This window comes from Sminthopsis crassicaudata, chromosome 3 (assembly GCF_048593235.1).
Source record: "Sminthopsis crassicaudata isolate SCR6 chromosome 3, ASM4859323v1, whole genome shotgun sequence".
Taxonomy (NCBI): domain Eukaryota; kingdom Metazoa; phylum Chordata; class Mammalia; order Dasyuromorphia; family Dasyuridae; genus Sminthopsis; species Sminthopsis crassicaudata.
In genome coordinates, this window is record NC_133619.1 from 119,257,810 (window position 1) to 119,281,018 (window position 23,209).

General features: G+C 35.2%; 1 protein-coding gene across 5 annotated transcripts in view; it reads left to right on the plus strand.

Annotated features, from left to right (window-relative positions):
* The first annotated feature begins 5,985 nt into the window (after positions 1–5,985).
* The window catches only part of UCHL3 (ubiquitin C-terminal hydrolase L3), an 85,999-nt gene continuing 68,775 nt past the window's right edge, over positions 5,986–23,209 (plus strand). For 3 of the 5 annotated variants that reach the window (XM_074299271.1, XM_074299273.1, XM_074299275.1), the window contains exon 1: positions 5,986–6,155. Coding sequence is in view for 2 of the 5 variants with exons in the window: in XM_074299272.1 (XP_074155373.1) it covers positions 6,103–6,144 (42 nt within the window). In the remaining 3 variants the exon portion in view is untranslated. The remainder of the gene's footprint in view (positions 6,156–23,209) is intronic. The other 2 variants (XM_074299272.1, XM_074299274.1) reach the window with 1 other exon arrangement.

Here is a 23,209-nt window from a genome sequence, read left to right on the forward strand (position 1 = left end):
TTTTTATTTTCACAATATATGCATAGATAGTGTTCAATATTCACCCTAGCAAAACCTTGTGATCCAAATTTTTTCTCTTCCTTCCCTCTACCCTTCTCCCCGAGAAAGCAAGTAATCTAATATATACTAAACATGTGTAATTCTTCTATATATATATATATTTCCACAATTATCGTGCTGAGAAATCAGATCAAAAAGGGAAAAAATGAGAGAAAATAAAATGCAAGCAAACAACAACAAAAAGAATGAAAATACTATATTGTGATCCACACTTAGTTCCCACAATCCTTTCTGGATGCTGATGGCTCTCTCCATCACAAGTCCATTGGAATTGGCCTGAATTACCTCATTATTGAAAAGAGCCACATCTGTCAGAATTGATCATCACATAATCTTCTTGTTGCCTTGAGACATAAATTTTAAAGGGGCAAAGGGTAGGGAGTTGAAATCCCATTAAAAAAAAAAAAAACAGCAACCTACATTAGAAATAGAACTTTTCTGCTTATAAGAACCATTTTGCAGCTATCACTGGGCCCACCTGTTGTACTTGGAATTGGGCAGCCTAGATCACATTGGCACTTTACGGGCTAGAAAAGGACATCATCAGGAAAGGAGGCACAGAGAGAGCTAGCAACATGGCCTTATCAGCCATGATCTAGTCACTTGTGTATCCTTCAATAAATTTGGCTTCAAATGTACAAATTATGTACATAAATGTGTTTCTCTAGTATGCTTGCTGGCTCCCCACAAAATCACCCATTTAGAAAAAAGGCAAAGGAATTTAATTAGTTGTCTTCCATCCTCCTCATGAATTACAACAGTAAAGTACCATAATTTCAAAGATAAAAATGAACAGTTCTTCACCTTCTAGGCACTTATAGTTGTCAATAAGCATTTCTTAAGTGATTACTGCATTTATTTATAATCTAGAGAAAAGACCACATGCAAGCCAGTGAAGTCTTTTGAATAAAGAGTTGATATGGTTGGAGCCACACTTTAAGAAGATCATTTTGACATCTGAGTTAATAGAGATGTCAAATCTGGATTAGCAGTGGGCTGTGAGGGGTAATCAACACCCCCAAGAGTGTTTAACATTAAATATTTATTGATATTTATTAAATCTTATAAATATTTAACAAAGCAAATACAAATACAATAAGACAAATTTTAATGTTAATATGTGGTTTTCTAAGTAAATATACATCAGTGAAAGAGTCTTATGTAGGGTTTAGTAGCCTTGTAGCCTCTGAGGTCCTCTATACTCCCAAGAGCAGCCTGCACTAGATTCAGATGTAATTAGAAAATATTTAAATATATAAATACAAATACAATAAAATACAGATAATGTTAATATGTAGTTTTCTAAGTAAATATACACCAGTGGGAGATTCTTATGTAGGAGACCTCTGGTTTTACTTGTTTGACATCACTGGAGTCAGAATGGAATGGAATAGGGAGAGTTTAGTGACAGGGTTATTACTATAGTCCTTATACCAGTATAAAATACTTTCTATATTCCAGGTATAAGGTAACAAGACCCTGTATCAGGGCCCATACCAGAGTCGTTGCAGAGTCAGAGGAGAAAAAGGGGGCACATATATAATGTGTCTTAGAATTGGTAGAATTCACAGGACTTGGGAATTGTTTGGAGAGCGAAGAGACAATGAATTGAGAAGGACACCTGGCTTTTGACCTGGAAAGGATGATGGCACCTTCAACATAATAGGGGACTTAAGAAGAGGGGAGGTTCAGGGGAGTAAAAAATAAGAAATTAATTTTGGACATGTTGAGTATAAGGTAAGCTAGTGATATGATTCTAAAGGTTTAGAGAGGGGAGGATGAGAATCACCTCAATGACAGGTAAAACCATGAGAGATGAAAGCTCATTAAAGAAAAAAGTATAGGAGAAAAGTCAGAACCTTGGGGTGCACTCATGATCAGTGGGAGTGACTTGGATAAAGATTCAAAAAAGGAGATGAGCAGTCAGACAGGTAGGTAACTAGGAAAGAATGGGTTCTCAAAATCTAAAGAGAAGACGTTAGTTATCAAAAGAAGGTGACTGACAATCTCAAAGGATACAGAGAGGTCAGTGCTGAGAATTGAGGAAAAAAAAACCCTTAGTTCTGGCATTCAAAAGATCACTAGTAGCTTTGGAGAAAGCAGTTTCAGTTAAATTTTGACACCGGAAGCCAGACTACAATTAATTGAGCAGAGAGGGAGAGGAAATAAAGTGGAGGCAGCAATTATAAATGGTCTCAAGGAGTTTAGCCAATAAAAGCAGGAATGATAGTTGACAATAGTGATCAGAGATGAATGAATTAAATGAGGATTTTTTGAGGATGGAGAATACATCTGTATGTTTGTAGGTGGTAGAGAAATAACTGGCAGATATGCAGAGATGGAAGGTGAGTCAGAGGCTAAACTCCGAAAGGCTAAAAAGAGCCAAACTGTTGGAGATAGTAGGGAATTAATTAATCAGCATTTTAAAAGTATGTAGAGGATTTGCCTTGGCTAAAATACAGCCTTTTTTTTTTTCACTCCATACAGAAGGAGATGGAAGGGAAACATCTGAATGATGTGAGATCACATCAAGAGGAGAGAGTTCTATTTCTTTTTCTTTTTCTTTTTTTTTTTTTTTCCCTGAGGCTGGGGTTAAGTGACTTGCCCAGGGTCACACAGCTAGGAAGTGTTAAGTGTCTGAGATTAGATTTGAACTCCGGTCCTCCTGAATTCAGGGCTGGTGCTCTATCTACTGCACCACCTAGCTACACCTCGGTCAACTTTTTCAATGAAATATGTCAGAGTTCTCAGCTCAAAGGATAGAGGGAGGGTGAGCCATGGAAGATTTAAAGAGGGATGAAAAGATTTGTAAATGTATTAAGGGAGGCAGACTGGTCTATTTAGGGAAGTGGAAAAGAATTGCCTTGTTGATAGCCCAGTTGATAATGTGTGACAAATTTATAGTGGACCCAGTCAGCGGAGTTTCATGATTTTTGCCCATTTTATTCAGTTGAGTATGAATAGTAGTGGAGGCAATTGAGTGCAATACAAAGTTGGGGTTTGATACAGCACATTGTTGATAGAAAAAAGGGGCAGGAGACTGGAAAAATGAGAAGTGTGTAGAGTTCAACTGCTTTTCCAGGGATCAAGATGGGGAACAGAGATGAGCATAAGTAACACAGGGTGACTCTGGGAAAGAACTGAAGGATGGAAAGCGTAGAGGAAAATAGAGGAGTTAAAGGTTGCAAAGCCAAGGAAGAGGTGGAATGATAAAGGAATTTCAGACTTTATGAACATGAACTTTTCTGAGTGAAGGGAAAATCAGGAGTATGACTTTCTGCTGAGGTGGAGTCAAGGAGTAAGTTATCAGTAATGAATAATTGGTAAATTAGAGTGTTTGAGGGATGAACACAATGTATATTGAAGTCTTTTATTATTGAGGAGAAAAGAAAGACTGAACAAGGTACTGAATTTATAGAGGAAGGAGAGAGAGTCCTGGATGTCAGTTGGTAACAGCTACTAGAATCTTGTTTGAGTCATAAATATGTTTTCAAAGAACTTCAAAAGAGGAGTGGTAATGGGAGATTCTGGAAATGGCATAGGGTAGCAAGACATCTTCAAGCTGTGGAGGACGGCAGGTCTTAGTGAGTTCAAGAACATGTAAGACATGAAAAAGGAAATGGTTTAAGTTTATTAACTTCAGAGCAAGCAATCTAGAGCGCATAGTGGAAAGAGTGAGAAGATTTAAAGTGGGACTTGTGGGGGATTGAGGAAGATAGGAATAAGTGGGGAATGGAAAATGAGGTTTAATCAAATGAGATGGTGTGGTTCAGAATTACTGGGATGGGGGGTATGATAGAACACAAATGTTAATTATTGAAGACTGAGTTCAGGTAGGTTATAGTCCCTAGAAATTTCAGTCTTAGGGTGGACTCATTGTTTAGGCCTAGATTACTAGATAGCTGCAAAGGGGATTTAAGGGATGAGGCGACCATTGTGGAGCAATAAGGGACAAGTCTGAATGGCCATTACATTCTCTCTTTTTCCTGGGATTAGGAGGGAACATTAAAGCATCTTGATCATTGGAATGACTTGGTCAGACATATATTGTAGTGTTAAACTATTGATTTGTCATTCCTGTGGAGATTGGATTGGAGAGGGGAGGGTTTAGAGCAGGGGTTCTCAAACTACAGCCTATAGGCCAGATGCAGCTGCTGAGGATGTTTATGCGGCCTGCCGGGTTATGGTAAATGGGCGGAGGGGCAGAGAGAGTGTGAGGTTTTGTTTTTACTATAGTCCTGCCCTTCAACAGTCTGAGGGACAGTGAATTGGCCCCCTATTTAAAAAGTTTGAGGACCACTGGTTTAGAGGAAAGGAGAAGCCTTTCTCAAGTAGTCTAGCAAAGGTTATTTGGATGGTGACTGCCCCACCATAGTAGAGAAGAGAGCAGATGAGATAGATATATTGAGGTAGAAAAAGATTTGACAACTGACTGGGAGGGGGCAGGACAGGAGGGAGAGAATGGGAAAAAATTTACTGAAGTGGGGAGAAGTGATGTCTGTGTCTTGGGAAGAAAAAATTTAAAAAAAAAAAAAGTCACTAAAAGGATCATCAGAATTTGTTAGCCTAAACTGACAAATTCTTACTTCTTTGCATTTTTCTAGAATCCCTGAAAAGAAATTGCCACTTGTGTCAAGGAATCTTCTTAGACGACTTATAATTGATTACATTTCATTTTATATCAATTACATTTAAATCCTGATCTCATCCTTCACAAATTCTCCCTTAACGGTGAATTACTTCTGCAGACAATCTCAATTAGTTTTATGCTTATTTAATCTTAGAGAATGGCATTTCTCTGGCCTTGTGTCCAATTTGGTGTTGCAAGAATATATTAATATGTCCTGAATGTACCCAGCATCCTCTTGCTAATGCACAGATGACAGATTTCCTAATTTTTCAGGGTTAAGTCACTTTGTAGAAGGTCATTTGGGGTGATGAGGCAGATTCCTTTAAGGCAGGTTATGTAGAAGTGATTTTTTTTTAAAAATTTCATTCTTTTATTTATTTATTTATTTATTTTTGGACAGTACATATGCATAGGTAATTTTTTACAACATTATCCCTTGCACTCACATCTATATAAAAGTGATTTTTAAAATTTCATTTATTTATTTTTGGACAGTACATATGCATAGGTAATTTTTTACAACATTATCCCTTGCACTCACATCTATGCAGAAGTGATTTTGAATACGATGGGGAGCAGCAATTTTGGAAGCCATTTTTCGCTGGATGACTGACTTCCTTTATGTCCCTCTCCTAGAACTCCGGGGCACTGAGACTTGTTTCCCCCTCTCCCCATCCCCCCTTTGAGGATTTCTGTGTAGGCTGACAAAGGGCGCCTCCTTCTGCGGTGTTTGTTAGGAAGCACCCCAGTTCCTTTTGTCAGTCGTTCGGATTCTCCAGGAAAAAATGATACACACAATAGTGTAGCGAGAAACCTGGGGCTCAATGCGCCTAGATCCAACCTGTAACAGATATCGGCTATTCCTTCTTAAATTCCCCACGAGGAAAGGAAAAGTCAAAAAGGAACGATCGCCCCCTAGCGTCTGCAGCCTATTCCGGCAAGCAGATTAGATCCTTCTAGAGACAGAAGAGGACGCGCGCGCCCCCTAGCGCCTCCGAATGTGGCTAGAGCAGAAAAGAAGAGGGAGCCCGAGACCACGCGGCGCAGGGCAGGCGCGTGCGTAGAAGCGGCTTACTCTGCCTCGGGGACTTGGGAGAGCCCAAGTAGTATATGCCGAAGGGGAGCGATCCACGAATTCAGGGTCATTTTTCCCCGTCGCTGAGCTTCGACTTTTCCTTTCTGATTTCGTTGCAGTAAGAGATTTCAGTCAGACCGAGAAATCGCGCAGGGAACCAAACGCGGTGACGAGAGGCTTACGTAACTCAGGCTTGTTTTTCTGCATTCCCCTCCCCTCGAAGCGGGTGGGTTGGGCTGGCCCCGGGTCAGGAGGCGCGGGGGCGGAAGCCGCGAGGGTGCCTGTGGCTGTCAGAGCTTGAGCCGGGAGACGGAGGCGAAAGCTAAGCAAGCCGGCCATGGAGACTCACCGCTGGCTACCTCTGGAGGCCAATCCCGAGGTGAGCGACGGGCTGGCGGGTCGGGCTGGGCCGGGCTGGGCGGAGGGGGCCTAGGAGCCCGAGCAATGGATGCCTGAACCACGTTTTCTTTTTCCGTTTCAGGTCACCAACCAGGTGAGTGAGTTGTAGCCGGGGAGCCTCGAGTGCTTCGTCCCTCCGCCCGGCCGGTCTCCAGGCTGCTCCACGCCTCCCCCAGTGGTTGGGACTTCGTTCCGCCGAGGCCTCCTCCCGCTGGTAGTCCCCTCGGAGGCTCCTCTTTCCAGCCTTGACCGCCCCCTTCCTTGGTCTTGGCAGTGACCGGGCCCCTGAATCTATCCCCCGGCCTTGGCCTCTCTTCCCCGATAAACCTGCCTTCCCGGCTCCTGTGATCCCCCTTTCTCCGCCCCATCCTTCGTCACCTCTTGCTGGGGTCGGACTCCGTAATTGCCTTTAAATGTCTTTTTTGGGAAAGGGGGAGTGAGTTTCCCACTCTTCCAAGCCCTGTAAACTCATCTCCTGAGTCACCTCCGACACGGTGAAATCACCTCTCCATCATCTTCCCTTCCCCTCATCGACACACCTTGTTTTCTGCTCCGCCCCACTCTTCTCCTCCCGAGTGTCTAAATTAGTAAATTTGGTTTTAGCACTTTCTTACCGAACCTGGATTGAAAACTCGTCTGTTCCTAGGAGACTGCCCCACCCCCTTTTTTATTCATTCAAAGGGTGAGGACTTGGAGCTGTTAAATCTGTGAAGTAGGGTAGTTTCTGAAAAGATTCTAGAGCATGTGGAAGTATGAGCAGCCAAGGCCCCGTTTGGCTTCTGGAATAGGTGGTCAAAAAGTGTTTTTTGCCGTTTACACTATACCTAACTATTGTTTTATATTAGGAGGGTGAATTTTATTTTTAAATCAATTTTTTAAACGGCTCAATGCCATGGCTTTTCATGCATTTAACAACAGTATTCTGGTGTTATTTGAAAACTTACATCTCTCTTTGTAAATATTACCAGTGAGAAAAATTTTACATTGAATAATTTTCATGCATCTTAGTTTTTGTTTCCTGATTTCAAATAGCTGAAGTATTCAGAATTTTAAAAAATTTCTTCAGAAATTATATATGAAAATATTCAGGACTTATTTTGTAAAATATCCTCCCATGATCTATTTTTTAAACTCCTATTTAAAACAACTCCAGTGCATGGATTTAAAAAAATTTTCCCTCATCCCCCAAGACAGTTATATTTTCTATAGATTATCTAGGAAAACAAGAAAAAAGGTTTTGTTTTGTTTTTTTCTGTTCTGAATCAGCATAGTATCCAACAAATGATTTTTTACTTCAGACCAATTCTGACCCGTGTTTCATAGCTATTGAAATTCCTAGTTCATAGAATTTTAGAATTGCTACAAAGCTACAATTTTGTATTTTTGTCTTTTTTTTCATGACAGGATTAGAATAGAATCATTCCTTGACATTACTGATTTTAACATGCTATTTAAGACTGAATGTGAAACTATTTTTTAGCTCCTTACAATTAAGCATGATTATATAATTTCTGAATCATTTAATGTCATATAATGAACACTTGACCTTTTTCTTAGGTGATCTTAATTATAAAACGTCTTAATTTTGTAATAAGGTTATAACTTTGAGGAAATAAACCTGGTGGGAAAAGATATGTGAATAAAGATGAGGCTAGGAAACCTGAAAATGGCTTATTTTGTCTCAAACTCCAGTGTTGGGCCAATGTACTTCTAGTTTAGGGAAATAATAGTAATAATTTTTATGTCAGGTATCAAGAGCTGCTATTTTTAAACAGCTTGTATTTGTATCCATAAAATCTGCTTTATTAGTCTTAGTTCTGTTACATAGAATATATAGACTCTTCACGTGGCATACCTTTTTTTTTTTTTTTTTTTTTTTGGCTGAGGCATTTGGGGTTAAGTGACTTGCCCAGGGTCACACAGCTAGGAAGTGTTAAATGTCTGAGGCCAAATTTGAATTCAGGTCCTCCTGACTTAAGAGTTCTGCTCTTATCTACTGCACCAACTAGCTGCTTCTACATGACATACTTTCAAATAAAGATAGGGACTCTTCCTCACAGTCTTATAACGGCCTAGATTAAAAAAAAAAAATCTTCATGTAATGTTTGTTGGCCTCTCAACAATCCAAGTCACTTCTTAATAGAAAACCTCCAGATTTTTAGTAAGTGTCCAGAACTGACCCTATTCATTCTCACATATTCTGTGATACACTGACTCTGCTATTTCTTTTCCATTCTCTAGGCATTTTCATGTTCCTCTCGCCATTTCTACCTCCTAGTTTCATTGATTTTCCTCAAATGTCAGTTTAAGTTCCAACTTCTGCAATATGGCTTTTTCAGTCTTTCATAATCTTAGTACCTTCCCTTTAAAATTATCTCCAATTTATCTTGTTTGTACACACTTAGTAGGTAGTTTTCCCCCATTAGACTGTGAGCTTCTTGAAAGAATGGACTTTTGTTTTTTGTTTGTCTTTTGTTCAGACCTTTCTATGTCCAGGGCTTATTAGAACAGTACCAGGAACTTAGTAGGCTCTTAATAAATGCTTGATTTGATTGATTATAGTATTCCAGATGTGCCTGCATAGTATAAGTGAACTTTCAAGACAAAAAAAAATTTTATTTTAATACTGCATTGTTTTTCTTTTTTAATTTTTTTTTACCTCATCCACTTAATTATAATCTACCAAAACTCCCAAACTCTCAAGAGTTCAAAGATGAACTATCTTTGTCATTTTCCTCATTTTGTATTTCTATAATTATTTAAAAAAAAAACAAAAAACAAAAAAAACCCAAAAAACTCCAAATGTGGGCTTTGTCCTTGTTAGTTTTACATTTTCTCTCTTAGAAATTTTGAATCCATATTTTTAAAAAAATCTAGTTTATTAACTATTCCTTTGACTTTCGTGCTGGCCTAAGATTTAAAGAACATGCTTTATCTGAGATTTTGATAAAAATGCTTGAGAGAATTGGATTAACAGAGGTTTGTGTCACACTAGATATTTCTCTCAAGGTAGACATCATTCAACTCTTTGTGCACACTGTTCTCTTCCTGCAAATCAACCTGTTAACATTCATATTCATCCCCTCCTCCATTCTCTTCTGCCCCATGGTCTCCTTGTTCTCTCAGAGAATCCTAAAGAGATTTTGTTAAATGAAATCCAGGTAGTGTCAACATTTGCCTTGTCTACTTTTTTCACACCTCAATAATTTATAATTTAATTTTAAAAATTATTTTTAAATTACATCTAATTAATTATTTAATTACTCTAGTGTAATTAAAAAAAAATCATCAACTTCTCTCTAAAATATGTTGCAATTACCATAAGTCTAGAGGCTTAAATTAATTTACTGTTCTTTTTTTTTTTTCTCCTCTTCCCCCATGTAAAATTTCAGTTATTTTTTGACTAAATGTTCTCAACTCTCATTCATATCTAGTCAGTTCCCTTATCCTGTTATTCTATCTCCATAATTTCTCTAGATTCTTAATCATCCTTGTGTGGTATGTGGTTAGTATTTCCTACCTATCCATTCTATAGATTACAAAATTAATTTCCTTATGCTCAGCTATGAACATGTTACACCTCTGCCTAATCTTTTTCAGGCTTATTTTTAAGCCTGGCTAGAAAAACCTCTGGTTACCTCCCTGCTTCTAGCCCTGTTTCTTTATATTTCTGTACATACTCCATTCAACCAAGCTACACTATCTTTTCCTTATAATAGTTTAATGCTTGCCTGCCTCTTTTTTTTTTTTTAACTAAATTTAGAATAATTAACATTTATATAATGCTTACTTTTTATCAGGCACTGTTCCAAGTATATTTCAGTTACTGTCTCATTTGATGTTCACAACATCCCTGAGGTAGAGGCTGCTATTGTCCCCATTTTATAGATAGGAGAATGAGGCAAATGGAGTTGAGATTTATCAAGAGATTATACAACTAGGAAGTATCAGAGGTTGGGTTTGAACTTGACTGATTTCAGGGCTTGCACTCTATTCATTGTGTCACCTAGCTGCCAATACTCTTAAAATAAATATGTGTGATCACAGAAAACAAATTCCTTCATGGAGCATATAAGAAATCTATATCTATATTTATATCTATATATCTCAGTATCATTCTATATCCTGAGTTTGTGGCAAGTAGCATGCCACATAATGAAATTGTTGGTCATTGTGTTTAAAGTTCTTTTCTTTTCATAGTTTGTCTTTACAAAGTTGTAATAGTGTAAATTGTTCTCTGGTTCTGCTATAGGTTTTTTCTGAATTGTCACTTTTATCATTTCTTTTGGCACAGTAGTGTTCCATTCTATCTACCATAATTTGGTCAGTCATTCCTCAAAATTGATGGACACTTAATTAGTTTCTAGGTCTTTGCCATCAAAAAAGAAATGAGCTGCTATAAATATTTTGTAAATATGGATCCTTTTTTATTCTTGCTTAATTTCTTTTGGGTATATAGCTCTAGTTAGTGGTATCATTGGGTCAAGGACAAAGGGTATATGCATAGTTGAGTGAATTTTTGGTTATAATATCAGATTGCTTTCTACAATGATTTGTGACTTTTTTCCCTTGCCATTTCCTTTGCCTGGATTACCCTTTCCCATCTTTGCTTCTTGAAAATATGCCCATATATCAAGTGCTATTTCCTTCATTAAGATTTCTTTGATTGTTTAATCAGAAATAATTTTTTCTGTTTTTTTTTTCCATCTTGCTTAGGATTTCTTTTATATTCTGTATAATATTACATATTTGTCTATTTTATTTCTTGCTATTAAATAATAAGCTAGGGCAGGGATCATGTTTCATTTATTTTAGTTTCTTCTAGTATATAGCAAAATGTTTGTCATATAATAAATCATATTGAGTGAATTATATAGAAATTAATTTGGAATAGCTAGAATCTTTTTACTCATTTTTGGCTTCAAGTCTTCCTCATCTTATTTACCCTTTCTACTCTGAAGATTAGAAGGTTGCAATGGTTTTTGATCCCACATGACCCAGTATGGAGAGACCTTAATTTTGGAGAACAAGCAGCTCTAAAGTTACTGCATTATGATTTATTGAAAGGCAACACTTGATATGTGCTGCTATTGCTCCCCTTCTTCCCTCTTTTCCCCCCATTTAAAAGTTTAGAACTGAAATTGGAGGGGAAGAAAACTTTTTGATTTAACTGTTAAGCTAGATAGGACAGAAACAGATTTTGCAGATCCAGAATAGTAGATGCATGGCAGATGCAGCATAGTAATTTGAAAAGCAGTGAAGATTCATAGTAATTTATATAACATTGAGAAAAAAGGACAGCAATATGCCTTGGCAGTCTACAGATGCACAGATTTTGTGTAACAATGTGAAAGAGGTCTTTGCACAAAGGAGGTAAATTCTACATGATTGGTAACTGACTACAATTTGGTTCTCAAAGGTCAATCTTTGGAACATTTTGGTTAAAAATATAATTAATATATAATTTTATATGGAAATTTTTGAGGGAAATTATGTTAAAGAATATTTAAACAAGGTTGTAAAAGGTAGAAGTAATACTATAGTAGAAATAATGAAATAGATCACCCAGATAATGAATTCTGGGAGTAAGATAAAGAGCTGGTTCAGATGTGGTATAGTAGTGATAGGGGTGTTTAAATTATCTGTTCAGTTATATAGGGGTGTTTAAATTATCTGTTCTGTTATATATATATATTCAGCTATATATTGGAGTGTTCTTTTTACTAAAAATCACCATTTGTTCAGCCAGCTGAAAAATAAAGTTGTCTTGAATGATGATGACTTCTTCCATGTTCTGAAAAATGAAATCACAAAGGGAAGTGCAATTTTGGATTTGAGTTCAAACTAGTGGATAAAATAGAAGTGATAGGAAGTTCCCTGTTTAAAAAACAAGAACAACATAAAAACAAATCATAGGTTGGCACTTATCTTAAGACTTGAGGCTGGGTCTCAAAATTTAGAGAAATGATAGATATGGTTGCATGCTGTAAGATTCTGTAAGGTAAGTTGATTGAAGAGGAATGGAATGTGCTGAGGAAGGTAGTTATTAAAAATGAGTGATGGAGGAAGAAAAGAGCTCCTTGTCTGAAGAAAGTATTAAGGATACACAAAACACATTGAACAACTCTTAAAGTTGATGTACAGACAATGGAAATAAACATAGGTAACTGAAAATGAATACAAAAGAAGGGACATGCTTTTTAAAACAAGTAAGAAATAAGCATAGAATTATCCTGAGGCTTATCTTAAATGCGGAGGTCATTAAAAAAATCTTTTAAAATTATGTTGAAGATTAAATAATGGGATAGGTATGTTATCTGGAATTGATTGAATGAGGATAGTGGCAGAAAGAATCCAGTATTACTCAACTAGTTTGCTTCTGTTAGTCTTACTTTACAACAATATCCTTCATAAAACAAAAATGGTTCATAGTACATTTAAACTGCAGATAAATGAAGTGATGAAGTATCATATTGCTTTCAATGATTTCAAGTCATCAAGTCAGGATGAATTATGCATTTCAGGATATGGAAATTATAATATGTATTAGTGTTGAACTCATGGTGATGTTTAAGAAATCATGGAGCATAAGAGATTCGTGCTGTGCTGCTGGAGAAAGCTAAATGCCATTCCAGTTTTTAAAAGGTGGGGATAAAAGATTCTTTAAATGGTAGAATTGATTCTTGTTTAAACTCTAGAATGGATTATTAAAAGGATGGTTTATGGACATTTGGAAAGAAAGCATTGATGGCTTATGAGCCAGAATAGCTTAATTAAAGAACAAGTTAAACTGGACTGACTTCTTTCCTTTTTCTTTCTTTTTTTTTGACAGTGTTGCTAGACTGGCAGATCAGGGAAATTCCAAAGACATAGCATAATTAGATTTTAAGAAGACATTTCATTGTCTTGTTATTTTTGTGGACAAAATTGAGAAAGGTAGAATGAATTTTAGATTTAGATTATTTCTGAATTGTATATTGATGTCAATATTTATGACATCTCTAATACTTTAATTTTTGTACTTGTCTTCTGTTGAGCATTTTTCCTAATTTGATGAAGGCATAGTTTGAATGTTTGAATGTTTTTTAGATTTGGTAGACTATAGGATGCTTGGAGGGATAACTAATTTTTGAATAACAGAATCAGGATTTAGAAAGATCTCCATAGATTACAAGAGTAGAATGCATCTAACAAGATAATTTTTAATAGGGATGATTACATATTTAGAAAAGCAACTGCATGCTCAATTCATTGATCTTCCCTTTATTGATATCAGATTTTAGAGATAAATATTTTCCCGTAAGTACTGCTTTGACTACATCCCCTAAGTTTTGGTAAGTTGTCTCATTGTCATAATTGTTGGTGAAATGATTGTTTTTATGATTTGTTCTTTGACCTATTCATTCTTTAGGATTATATTTAGTTTCCATTTAATTTTTAATCTATTTCCACAGCCACTTATTTAATGCAAAATTACATTATGATATGTAAAGGGTACATTTAATATTTCTGCTTTTCTGCACTTGTTTGTGAGGTATTTATGTCTTATTTTTGTGAAAGTGCCATGTATACCTAAGGAAAAAAGGTAGACTCCTTTCTATTTCCATTCAGTTTTCTACGGAACTCTATTATGTCTAACTTTTCTAAAATTTTATTCATCATCATAACTTTTTATTATTTATTTTCTGGTTAGATTTATAGAACTCTTAAGAGGGGAAAGTTGAGGTCCCCCACTAGTATAACTTTACTATCTATTTACTCCTGTAACATATTAAACTTTTCCTTTAAGAATTTGGCTGCTCTGCCATTTGGTACATATATGTTTAGAATTTATTACTTCATTGCCTATGGTAACTCTCAGGAAAATGCAGTTTCCCTGATTATTTCTTTTAATTAGATCTACTTTATTTTTATTTTTCCTGAGATGACTTACAGCCCTTGCCTTTTTTTCCTACTGAAGCATAATAGATTTTGTTTGAACCCCTTATGTTAACAGTGTGTTTCTGTTCCAAGTGTGGTTCTTGTAAACAATATATAGTTGGATTCTGGTTGCTACCTGCTTCTGCTTTAAGGTTAAGTTCATACCATTAACATGTCATTCCATAACATTAACATGATTACTAATTGCGCATTTCCCTCCATCCTGCTTTTCTTTTGCTTATGTTTTTCTTTTTCTTTTCTTTTTTTTTTTTTACCCTATCCCTCCCCAAAAGTTAGTTTTGCTTCCAATCACTGCCTCTCTTCATTTTCTTCTGTTACTCTCTTACCTTTCGTTTATCCTGTTCCCCACTTACTTACCTTTTGAGTAAGATAGACTTCTGTCTCTTTCTCCCCTGTTCCTTTATCTTCCTTCCCTTCCTCCTTTTTTCCACCTTCCTTTCTAGAAGCAAATTGAGGTTAAGTGATTTGGCCAGAATTCTCCTTACTCTACAACTAGTGCTCTATCCACTATGCCTTTAGTTTCCCCATAGATAGATTTCTTTAACCAATTGTGTATATATAGTTTTTCCCTTTGAAGCAGGTTAGTTGAGAGTGGGATTCAGGTGTTCCCCTACATTTTCTCCTCTACTGTAAAAGCTCTTTCTTATATGTCTTTTATGTGACATAATTTCCCCCAATTCTTCCTCTCCCTTCCCCTTCTAGAACATCCCTTTTTCTTGATTTTTTTTAGATCATCACAACCTAATCAACTCACTCCCATGTAACTCCTAAGGAGTTACATGTCTCATATCTCCATAAAGTTTAATATTACCTGATTTCTTGGTGAATTCTCTATCACGTTTACCTTTTTTGGGGGGGGAGGGGGTGACTTGCCCAGGATCACACAGTTAGGAAGTGTTAAGTGTCTGAGGTCAAATTTGAACTCAGGTCCTTCCGACTCTAGGGCCAGTGCTCTATCTACTAAACCATTTAATTACCCCTACATTACTTCTCTTGAGCCTTAAATTTGAAAGTCAGATTTTCTCTTCATTTCTTGCCTTTTTATCAGGAATGTTTAAAAGTCTTCTATTTCATTGAATGTGTAACTTTTTCCCCTTAAAGAATTATACTCAATTTTGCTGGGTAGGTTATTGTTAGTGGTAATCCTAGCTCCTTTGCCTTCCAGAATATCATATTCTAAGTCCCTTACCCTGTTACTTGCTAAACTTGACAGTTTCTTTTTGATCTGAGAACTCTGGTGTCTAGTTTACATTTTGGGATCTTCATTAAGAGTTGTTCAATGAATTTCTACTTTACTGTTTGGTTTTAGAAAAATGGGGCAGTTTTCCTTGATAATTTCTTGAATTATAATGTGGACTTTCTCTGATCATGACTCTGGTAGTCTAGTAATTCTTAAATTATCTCTCCCCAAACTATTTTTCGTATGAGATCTTTAACATTTTCTACCTATATTTTCATTCTTTTGATTTCATTCCTGTGCTGAGTGCTAGCATAGGGTCTCCCAAAATCTTTTTCCAACTTGCACAACTTTGGACTGAAAGCTTCCAAGGCTTCTGCTATTTTATTGCTTCTGCTAAGTCTTACAGAGAGTTCAAATCTGGCCTCAGACACTTAACTCCTCCTGGACAAGTCACTTAACCCCGATTGCCTCAGCAAAAAAACAAAAAAGAAATAAGGCCTTTATCAGAAATAGTTTTCCCCCCAGTTTTCTGCTTCCCTTTTAATTTTGACTGCATTGGCTTTGTGCAAAAAATTTTTAATTTGATGTAATTAAAATTATCCATTTTTGCATTTCATAATATTCTTTAGTTCTTTGGCCATACATTCTTTCTCCACACATGTGAAAAGAACCTCTATTCCTTGTTCTCTTAATTTGCTTTATCCTTTATGTCTAAATCATGAATCCATTTTGACCTTATCTTGGTATAGAGTGTAAGATGTGGGTCAGTGCCTAGTTTTTGCCATACTATTTTCCACTTTAACCACCAACTTTTGTCAAATAATGAATTCTAGTGCCAGGAAATGGAATCTTTAAGTTTATCAAACACTAGATTATTATAGTCACTGACTATTGTGTCTTGTGAACCTAATCTATTCCCCTGATCCACTACTTTATTTCTTAGCCAATACCAAATGTTTTTGTTGACCACTACTTTGTAATATGCAGTTTTAGATCTGGTAAGGCTAGGTCACCTTACTTTGCATTTTTTTCTCTTAATTCCCTTGACATTCTTGACCTTTTGTTCTTAGATGAATTTTGTTGTTATTTTTTCTAGCTCTGTAAAGTAACTTCTTGGCAGTTTGATTACTGTACTGAATAAGTAGATTAAATATTTGCTCGGCCTACTCATGAGCATTTGATATTCTTCCAATTGTTTAGCTTTAACTTTTTTGCGTGTGAAGTTTTTGTAATTGTGTTCATATAGTTTATAGGCTTGTTTTGGCAGGTAGAGTTCCAAATACTTTATATTATCTACAGTTATTTTAAATGAGATTTGGCTTTCTGTTTCTTGCTACTGAGTTTTGTTGGTAACACAGAAATGCTGATGATTTATGGGTTTGTTTCATATCTTGCAACTTTGTTAAAGTTATTGTTTGTAGTAGTTTTTAATTAATTCTCTAGGACTCTTTAAATACCATCATATGCTATGCCCAGAGTGATAGTTTTGTTTCCTCATTACCTACCCTAATTCCTTCAATGTGACTTTTTATTTTTAAAAAAAATTTGAAATATTAAGAGTCATGATATTAATTTGCACATAGCAGGCCAGTAATTCTTTCTCTCTATGAAAGCTATTGTCCTAACTTTGTAGCTTGCTTTGGCTCAATGATCTTCCTCTTTGAGTGAAAGAGAAACAGAACACAACTGACTCATTTGGCAGGACCCTAGGATTCCCAGAAGTTCAGCCCTCTCTTCAGCTTGTCCTTACCATGTCTGAAGCCATGATGCATGCACTACCAATCTAAAATTAAGAAGACTGGATCTTTTCCTCAAACTTCCTGATTTTGTTAAAAGGTTCTCATAAAGATTTACTGCTGTACACCATTCTCAAGTGACAAATAAATTGTGTTCTTTTCTAATTTTTGTTTGAAAATCAATTTCATATTCCCAGGGAAATTTTCTTTTTTTTTCTTAGACTAATCAAGAAATATTTGTGTAATTGAATATAGGTAACCTATTATAGCTGAATTTTCAAAGTTTTTTTGGTCATCCTTAAATTTAGCACTACATAAATGAGTTAGGGTTTTTATTAATCTTAACTAAAGGTTTTTAAGTGAGGTCATATAATATATAAAGAGAATAAAGAAAATACTTTCTTCCCTCTTTCTGGGAATTAGTTGGCATTTACTGTCCATTCCAAATCTGTACTGCTTTTTCACTTCCTAATGCCCCCTTTTTTTTTTTTCCTTTAAGAAAGTCTTTACAAAACACTTTCTTCCACATAAACATTTCTTCTGTATCACTTCAAAAAAGTCTAATATGTCTCTGAATTTCTCATATTCATTATCTTTTGGATGTAATAATATTTTACTACATACACATACCATTAATTGCTTAGTCTTCCCCCCAACTGATGGGCATTCACTTTGTTTACAGTTTTTGCTCTTACAAAGAGTTCTGATGCAAATGTTTGAGAATATATATGCCTCTTTTGTCATTTATTTTCTTAAATTGAACACCCAGTTGTGAAATTGTTGCATTAAAGGGTAGTAGCTTTTCTTGCCAAGTGCTAATTTTACTCACTCATTAAAAAATTTATATAGTGCATAATGTGTACAAAATACTGAGGGAGGCACTAAAACTTAAATTTAACTAAGGTTGGTTCCTGATGACAACATCAAGATAGTAGAGAATGCAATATAGAGCATGCAATATAGTAGAGTGATAAGACATAAAAGCAAATAATGGCATAATATACAATAATGCATGGTAATTACACTATGGATTTGTAAAATAAAAATTCCGGTACTCTCAATTTGCCTTAAACTCCCATTTTGGAACTACACTCAGTTCTACTCAACTTTTCAATGTGCTTCCTTTCTTATTCTATATATCCCTTTTCACAATCAAAATTTGTATTTCTTTAATGTAAATTATGATAGCAAGTTACTAGAGGGAAACGATTAGATTGAACTGATGCAGAAAAAATATGAAAATGAATAATTTTTAATCCTTTCAAGATTATTTGCTATTTGAGTTTAATTTTAATTTAATTAGTAGAAGTTTAAAGGGAATGAATGCATAATCTAGGAAAGTTAAAGAAAAAAAATGTTGAAGGGTGAATTTGAGGGTAGAGACTTAGCATATGAATAGATTCTTCTACCTTAAAAATAGATTTTGGGGGGTAAGAATTGATTGCTTGTGGTCAGCTCCCTCAAGGTCTTCTGTTTTCTTTGTTTTTTCTGCTTCTGATCTTAAAGATCATTGCTTGAATGACAGTATCAATAGGTGCTTTGTTTGATTGAATAAGGGAGACAGAGGTAGCTATTTCTATAATAATTATTTACAAATTATTTATACCTGTTTTTGATAATATAGTTTTATAGTTGAAATTAACTTACAGCTATCAAGAATTGAAAATAGAGAAATGTTTCTAGGAAAAGCCACAAGTTATGTGGGAAATAAAAAATCAAACATATTACTACTTTTCATTCTTGATTAAGGAATTTTATTGAATTAAGAAAATGGCATGTAATAAGTACTTACATGCACTTAAGCCATTATATGATTTATTTGTCAGAGGGTTTTATCTAAAAAAAAAAAATAGAACATTGTTTTACCAGCAGTATTTTTTTTAATAGAATTTTTCTTTCTCTTGCTGGATATTATATAGAAATGATGGTGATTACATGGTTTCCGTTCTCCAAGTAGCTTAAGTTGCTTAATTTAATTTTTAGTTGACTCTCTAGGATTCTTTAAAAATGCTCTTATGAAATGCAAAATGAACATTTTTTTTATGCTCTGTTCTCTAATTTCTTTTGTTTTCCTGCTATAGCAGGGAATTTCTAATATTGTCAAATAAAAGTGATGACAATGGGCTTCCTTTTTTCATCCCAATTTTAAAGGAAATGAGTTAACATTATATTTGATGTTCTTGAGACACATATTTACATATATGTGTATATGTCCTTTTATCTGTTTATCTTTCCATATATCTGTCTAACTAGAGAGATGTATTTTAAAGAAAGGTCCTTCCTATATTTTCTACTCTGTGTGAAAATGTGTGCATTTGGGAAGTTGTGTGTGTGCACACTTAATAGAAATGGGTGTTCTATTTTCTTCAGTATTTAGTTTCATAGTTTTCTTTTCCAGTCCAACTCCTACTTTTACACTTGGGGACTTAAATATTCATGTTGCTGTTCTCACAAACACTTTGATCTCCTATCTTCTCAAGAATGACTTTCACTTTTATCTCAGCCATACAAAATGTTGGTCATACTCTTAATCTGAACATGACTTAGTCTTTTATTTATATGATTGTGAACCCACTATAATCTCCTAACTTTACATCTTTCCTGTGCTTCATCCCTCCTAAATCTATTCACTCTCACTGTGATCTCCAATCATTCCAGCCCACTTGTCCCTCCCTCTCTTAGGTCATCATATTTGCTTTAATCTCACTTTCTCTTTTTTAAAATTTCTATCCTTGTAGTTAAGCAGTTTGAACATTTATTGTATTCAGCTCTCAAACCCCTTGCATGGTTGTTCTGTTACTAGTTATGTCTTGCTACCTTGGCCTTTGATTAATCCACTTTCTGCCACCTCTGCTACTTTACATGTTGCTTACTTTTGATAGAGAAAGTCACACAAGTGTTCCAATTGCATCCAATACAAATTGTTTTCTAGTTGTGACACAAGAGTTGTAATATGGAGTTCTGCTGTAGTTTACTTTCATTCAGTCAATAAATATTTATTAAACACTACTTAGCATATGCCAGACATTGTGCTGAGCACTAAGAATAAAAAAAAAAAAAAAAAAAAAAAAAAAAGGCAAAAATAGCCCCTTTCCTTAAGGATCTTATAATCTTAATAAAGGAAGCCAACACGTGGGAAGGAAAAAAAAAAAAAAAAAGCTGAAGGGGGAAGATAAGGGTGATGAGGTAGGGCATGATGAAGTGCTTTCTACAGGTGGGAAATGATTAGGTATCTGCTCTGGAACCTTCCTAAAATATTGAATCTAAAAGGGGATCTTTAGGGGGTCTTTAAGAGAGAGGGGCCCAAGGGACAGGATGTATTGAGTAAAATGTCTCAGAATTGATGTTGTTGCAGGATGAGTTTTTGGAAACACTGAGAACTTGGAGCCATTAGTACCCTTCTTTCTCCCTATTTTAAATTTGATTTTTATTTTAAGTTAAATCTTTAAGAGACTAAATTTCTCAAATATAATAAAGATTGGTCTAGATCAGTGGTCCTCAAACTTTTTAAATAATCCCTCAGACTGTTGGAAGACCAGGTTATAGTAAAAACAAAAACTCACACTCTGTCTCCACCCCTCAGCCTATTTGCCATAACCCAGGGGCCACATAAACATCCACAGTGGGCAGCATCTGGCCCGTGGGCCATAGTTTGAAAACCCCTGGTCTACATATAGAAATTTTATCTTATAACAAAAAATATAATCCCATCTAGGCCAAAAGGGTTGGAGAAAAGAATTGCCCAATATCTTAATTTTTACATTTATTATTTATAATTGCTAAATAAACAACCCATCCTAAAGAATTTTATAAATATTAAACTTAAAGTCTCATTCATTAAAAAATAAAAAAAAATCTTCCTTCCCAATCTATTGGTTTTTCTCTGCTACCTACAAACATATTTAGGTTTCCCTTTCTTAAAACACTCTTATTTGGGGGCAACTAGATGACACTGAAGAGCACCAGCCCTCAAGTTAGATGACCTTGGACAAGTCAGTTAAGGCCAATTGGTGCCGCAAAACTCAACAACAGCAACAAAAACTCACCTTTATTTGAGCTTCACTTCCCTTTAGCCTTTCATCCTACATCACTTTGCCTTTTCACAAAAGCCAAACTCCTAGGAAAAACTTATACTCTAATCACTTGACTCAAAGTGCTCAAGGTTTAAAAGGTTTAAAAAGGTTTAAAACCTTTTTGCTATCTTCTTAGTCAACAGGTGCTGTTCTTCTATACCATTAGTTTTTGGTAACTAATAATTAATAGTTATCTTTACATTGCAAAATTTCTTTATTTAGTAAATTTTATGTCTTTTCTCAGACAATTTTTTTGTAAACTGTTTAACCACTAAATTAAATTATAGGTACTTGGATATTATTCTAATACAGTCATTTTATATCTGGTTTACTTCTAGTTCAAGTCCCTGATATTGTAAATGAAAAAAGTTGAGGCCCAAAGATAGTGATTTGTCTGAATTTACATATTGTCAGAATTAGGACTAAAATACTCTTTCCATTATGCCACATTGCAACTAGAATCTGCATAATATTTTAATCCATAGAACTTGTTAATTATATATAATGAATATCATAGTTTACTTAATAGCTCCAGTGTTTTTGGTCTTTTGCAAGAATTCACTTAACTGTGTAAGTATTTTTTACTCTTGAGAAGTACTCAATTTCTTTATTTTAAGTTTTCTGGTATAATCTTAATTTTATGAGAAAAGTAGATATAACAGTAGAACTTTACTTCTCCGCCTATTTCTCTTTTACCTTATTCTCATTACCTTCCCATGTCTATGATGATGAATGCCACCATCAGCTTCTTCCTTTATTATCAATTATTGAGCTCCTTGTGAAACTGGTTCCCTTTTAAGTGTTTATTTCTTGCTTGGTTTTATATTTTGAAATAGGGATAAGTGAAAAAGGAATAAACGTAATTTCTTTGGTACAGTGAACTCCTAACTAAGCAAATTCTCTTTGCCAATATAGTTTGCTACCTTCTCTAGCTTAAAATCTTAGAGATATCTAAGGCACTTGGAAGTTGGTGACAGGTAGTATGTGTGAGAAGAACTTGAACACAGGCCTTTCTGACTCTGAGGTCAGACTCTGACTCTACTTGTGTCTCATGTTATGAAAGATCTGTGAAAATTTTCTCTTCTAAGAATTTTTGGATTACCAGAGGCCAATATTTTGATATACATGCACTCCCCCTACACAAAATATGTACACACACTTTACAGGTGAAGCTAGAAGTACTGAATTAATGTTTTTGCTCTGCCCTTTACTGTATATAGACTTGGTGAAACAATTCATTTCACCTGAGGCCTCACTTTATACTCAGAACACATTGGTGGTCGAGGGTAGTCTCTCTAAGGTCTTTTTCAACCCTTTTTCAATGTGCAATCATTACATTATCTTTTAGCAGTCTGAAGGGTAGTGTGGAGGTCCATTAAAAAGACTCTAGCCTCCAAAGTTAATAGTTGAAGAGAATGTTTTTATACCTGAGATGAATTCATTGAGATGTATTATATTCTAAAGAAAGGTGCTAATCTACTGCCTTGGACTGGGCCAGCCTCCACAAAAGTCCTACTTTTGGGTCCTTTTGTGGCATAGAGGTTACTTGTTTTTCAGAGTCCTTGACAATAAAGTGTAAGCTTGATGGGTTTTGCTAATCTGGGAAGATTTTGAATTATAGATTTAAAAACAGTATGTCCATATATTGTATTTAATTTATACTTTAACATATTTAGCATGTATTGGTCAACCTGCCATCTGGGAGGGGGGGAGGAGAGGAAAAATTAGAATAAAAGATTTGGCAATCATTAATGTTGTAAAATTACCCATGCATATAAATAAATTAAAAAAAAAGTCTCAGGCTGGTCAGGAGTTGGACTAGGTGTGGGAGTGGTCATTACACTCCAACATGGATGAAAAGGAGAGATGTAGTCTCACAATAAAACCATGCAAAAATAAAACAAAACCAAAAACAAAAAAAAGAAAAACACTATGTCTGCATATTATCCTTGCTAAATACCAAGAGACTTACCAGTAGTAGGTTAGTGAGGTGATGCATTCTTTGTACATGATAATCCATGAAACAAGGAAAAATACATTATGACCCTCAAGCACTTTATTTTTTTCTAGTCTCATAATATTTGGTATAGCCCTCAATCTGTAAATTTATTTCAT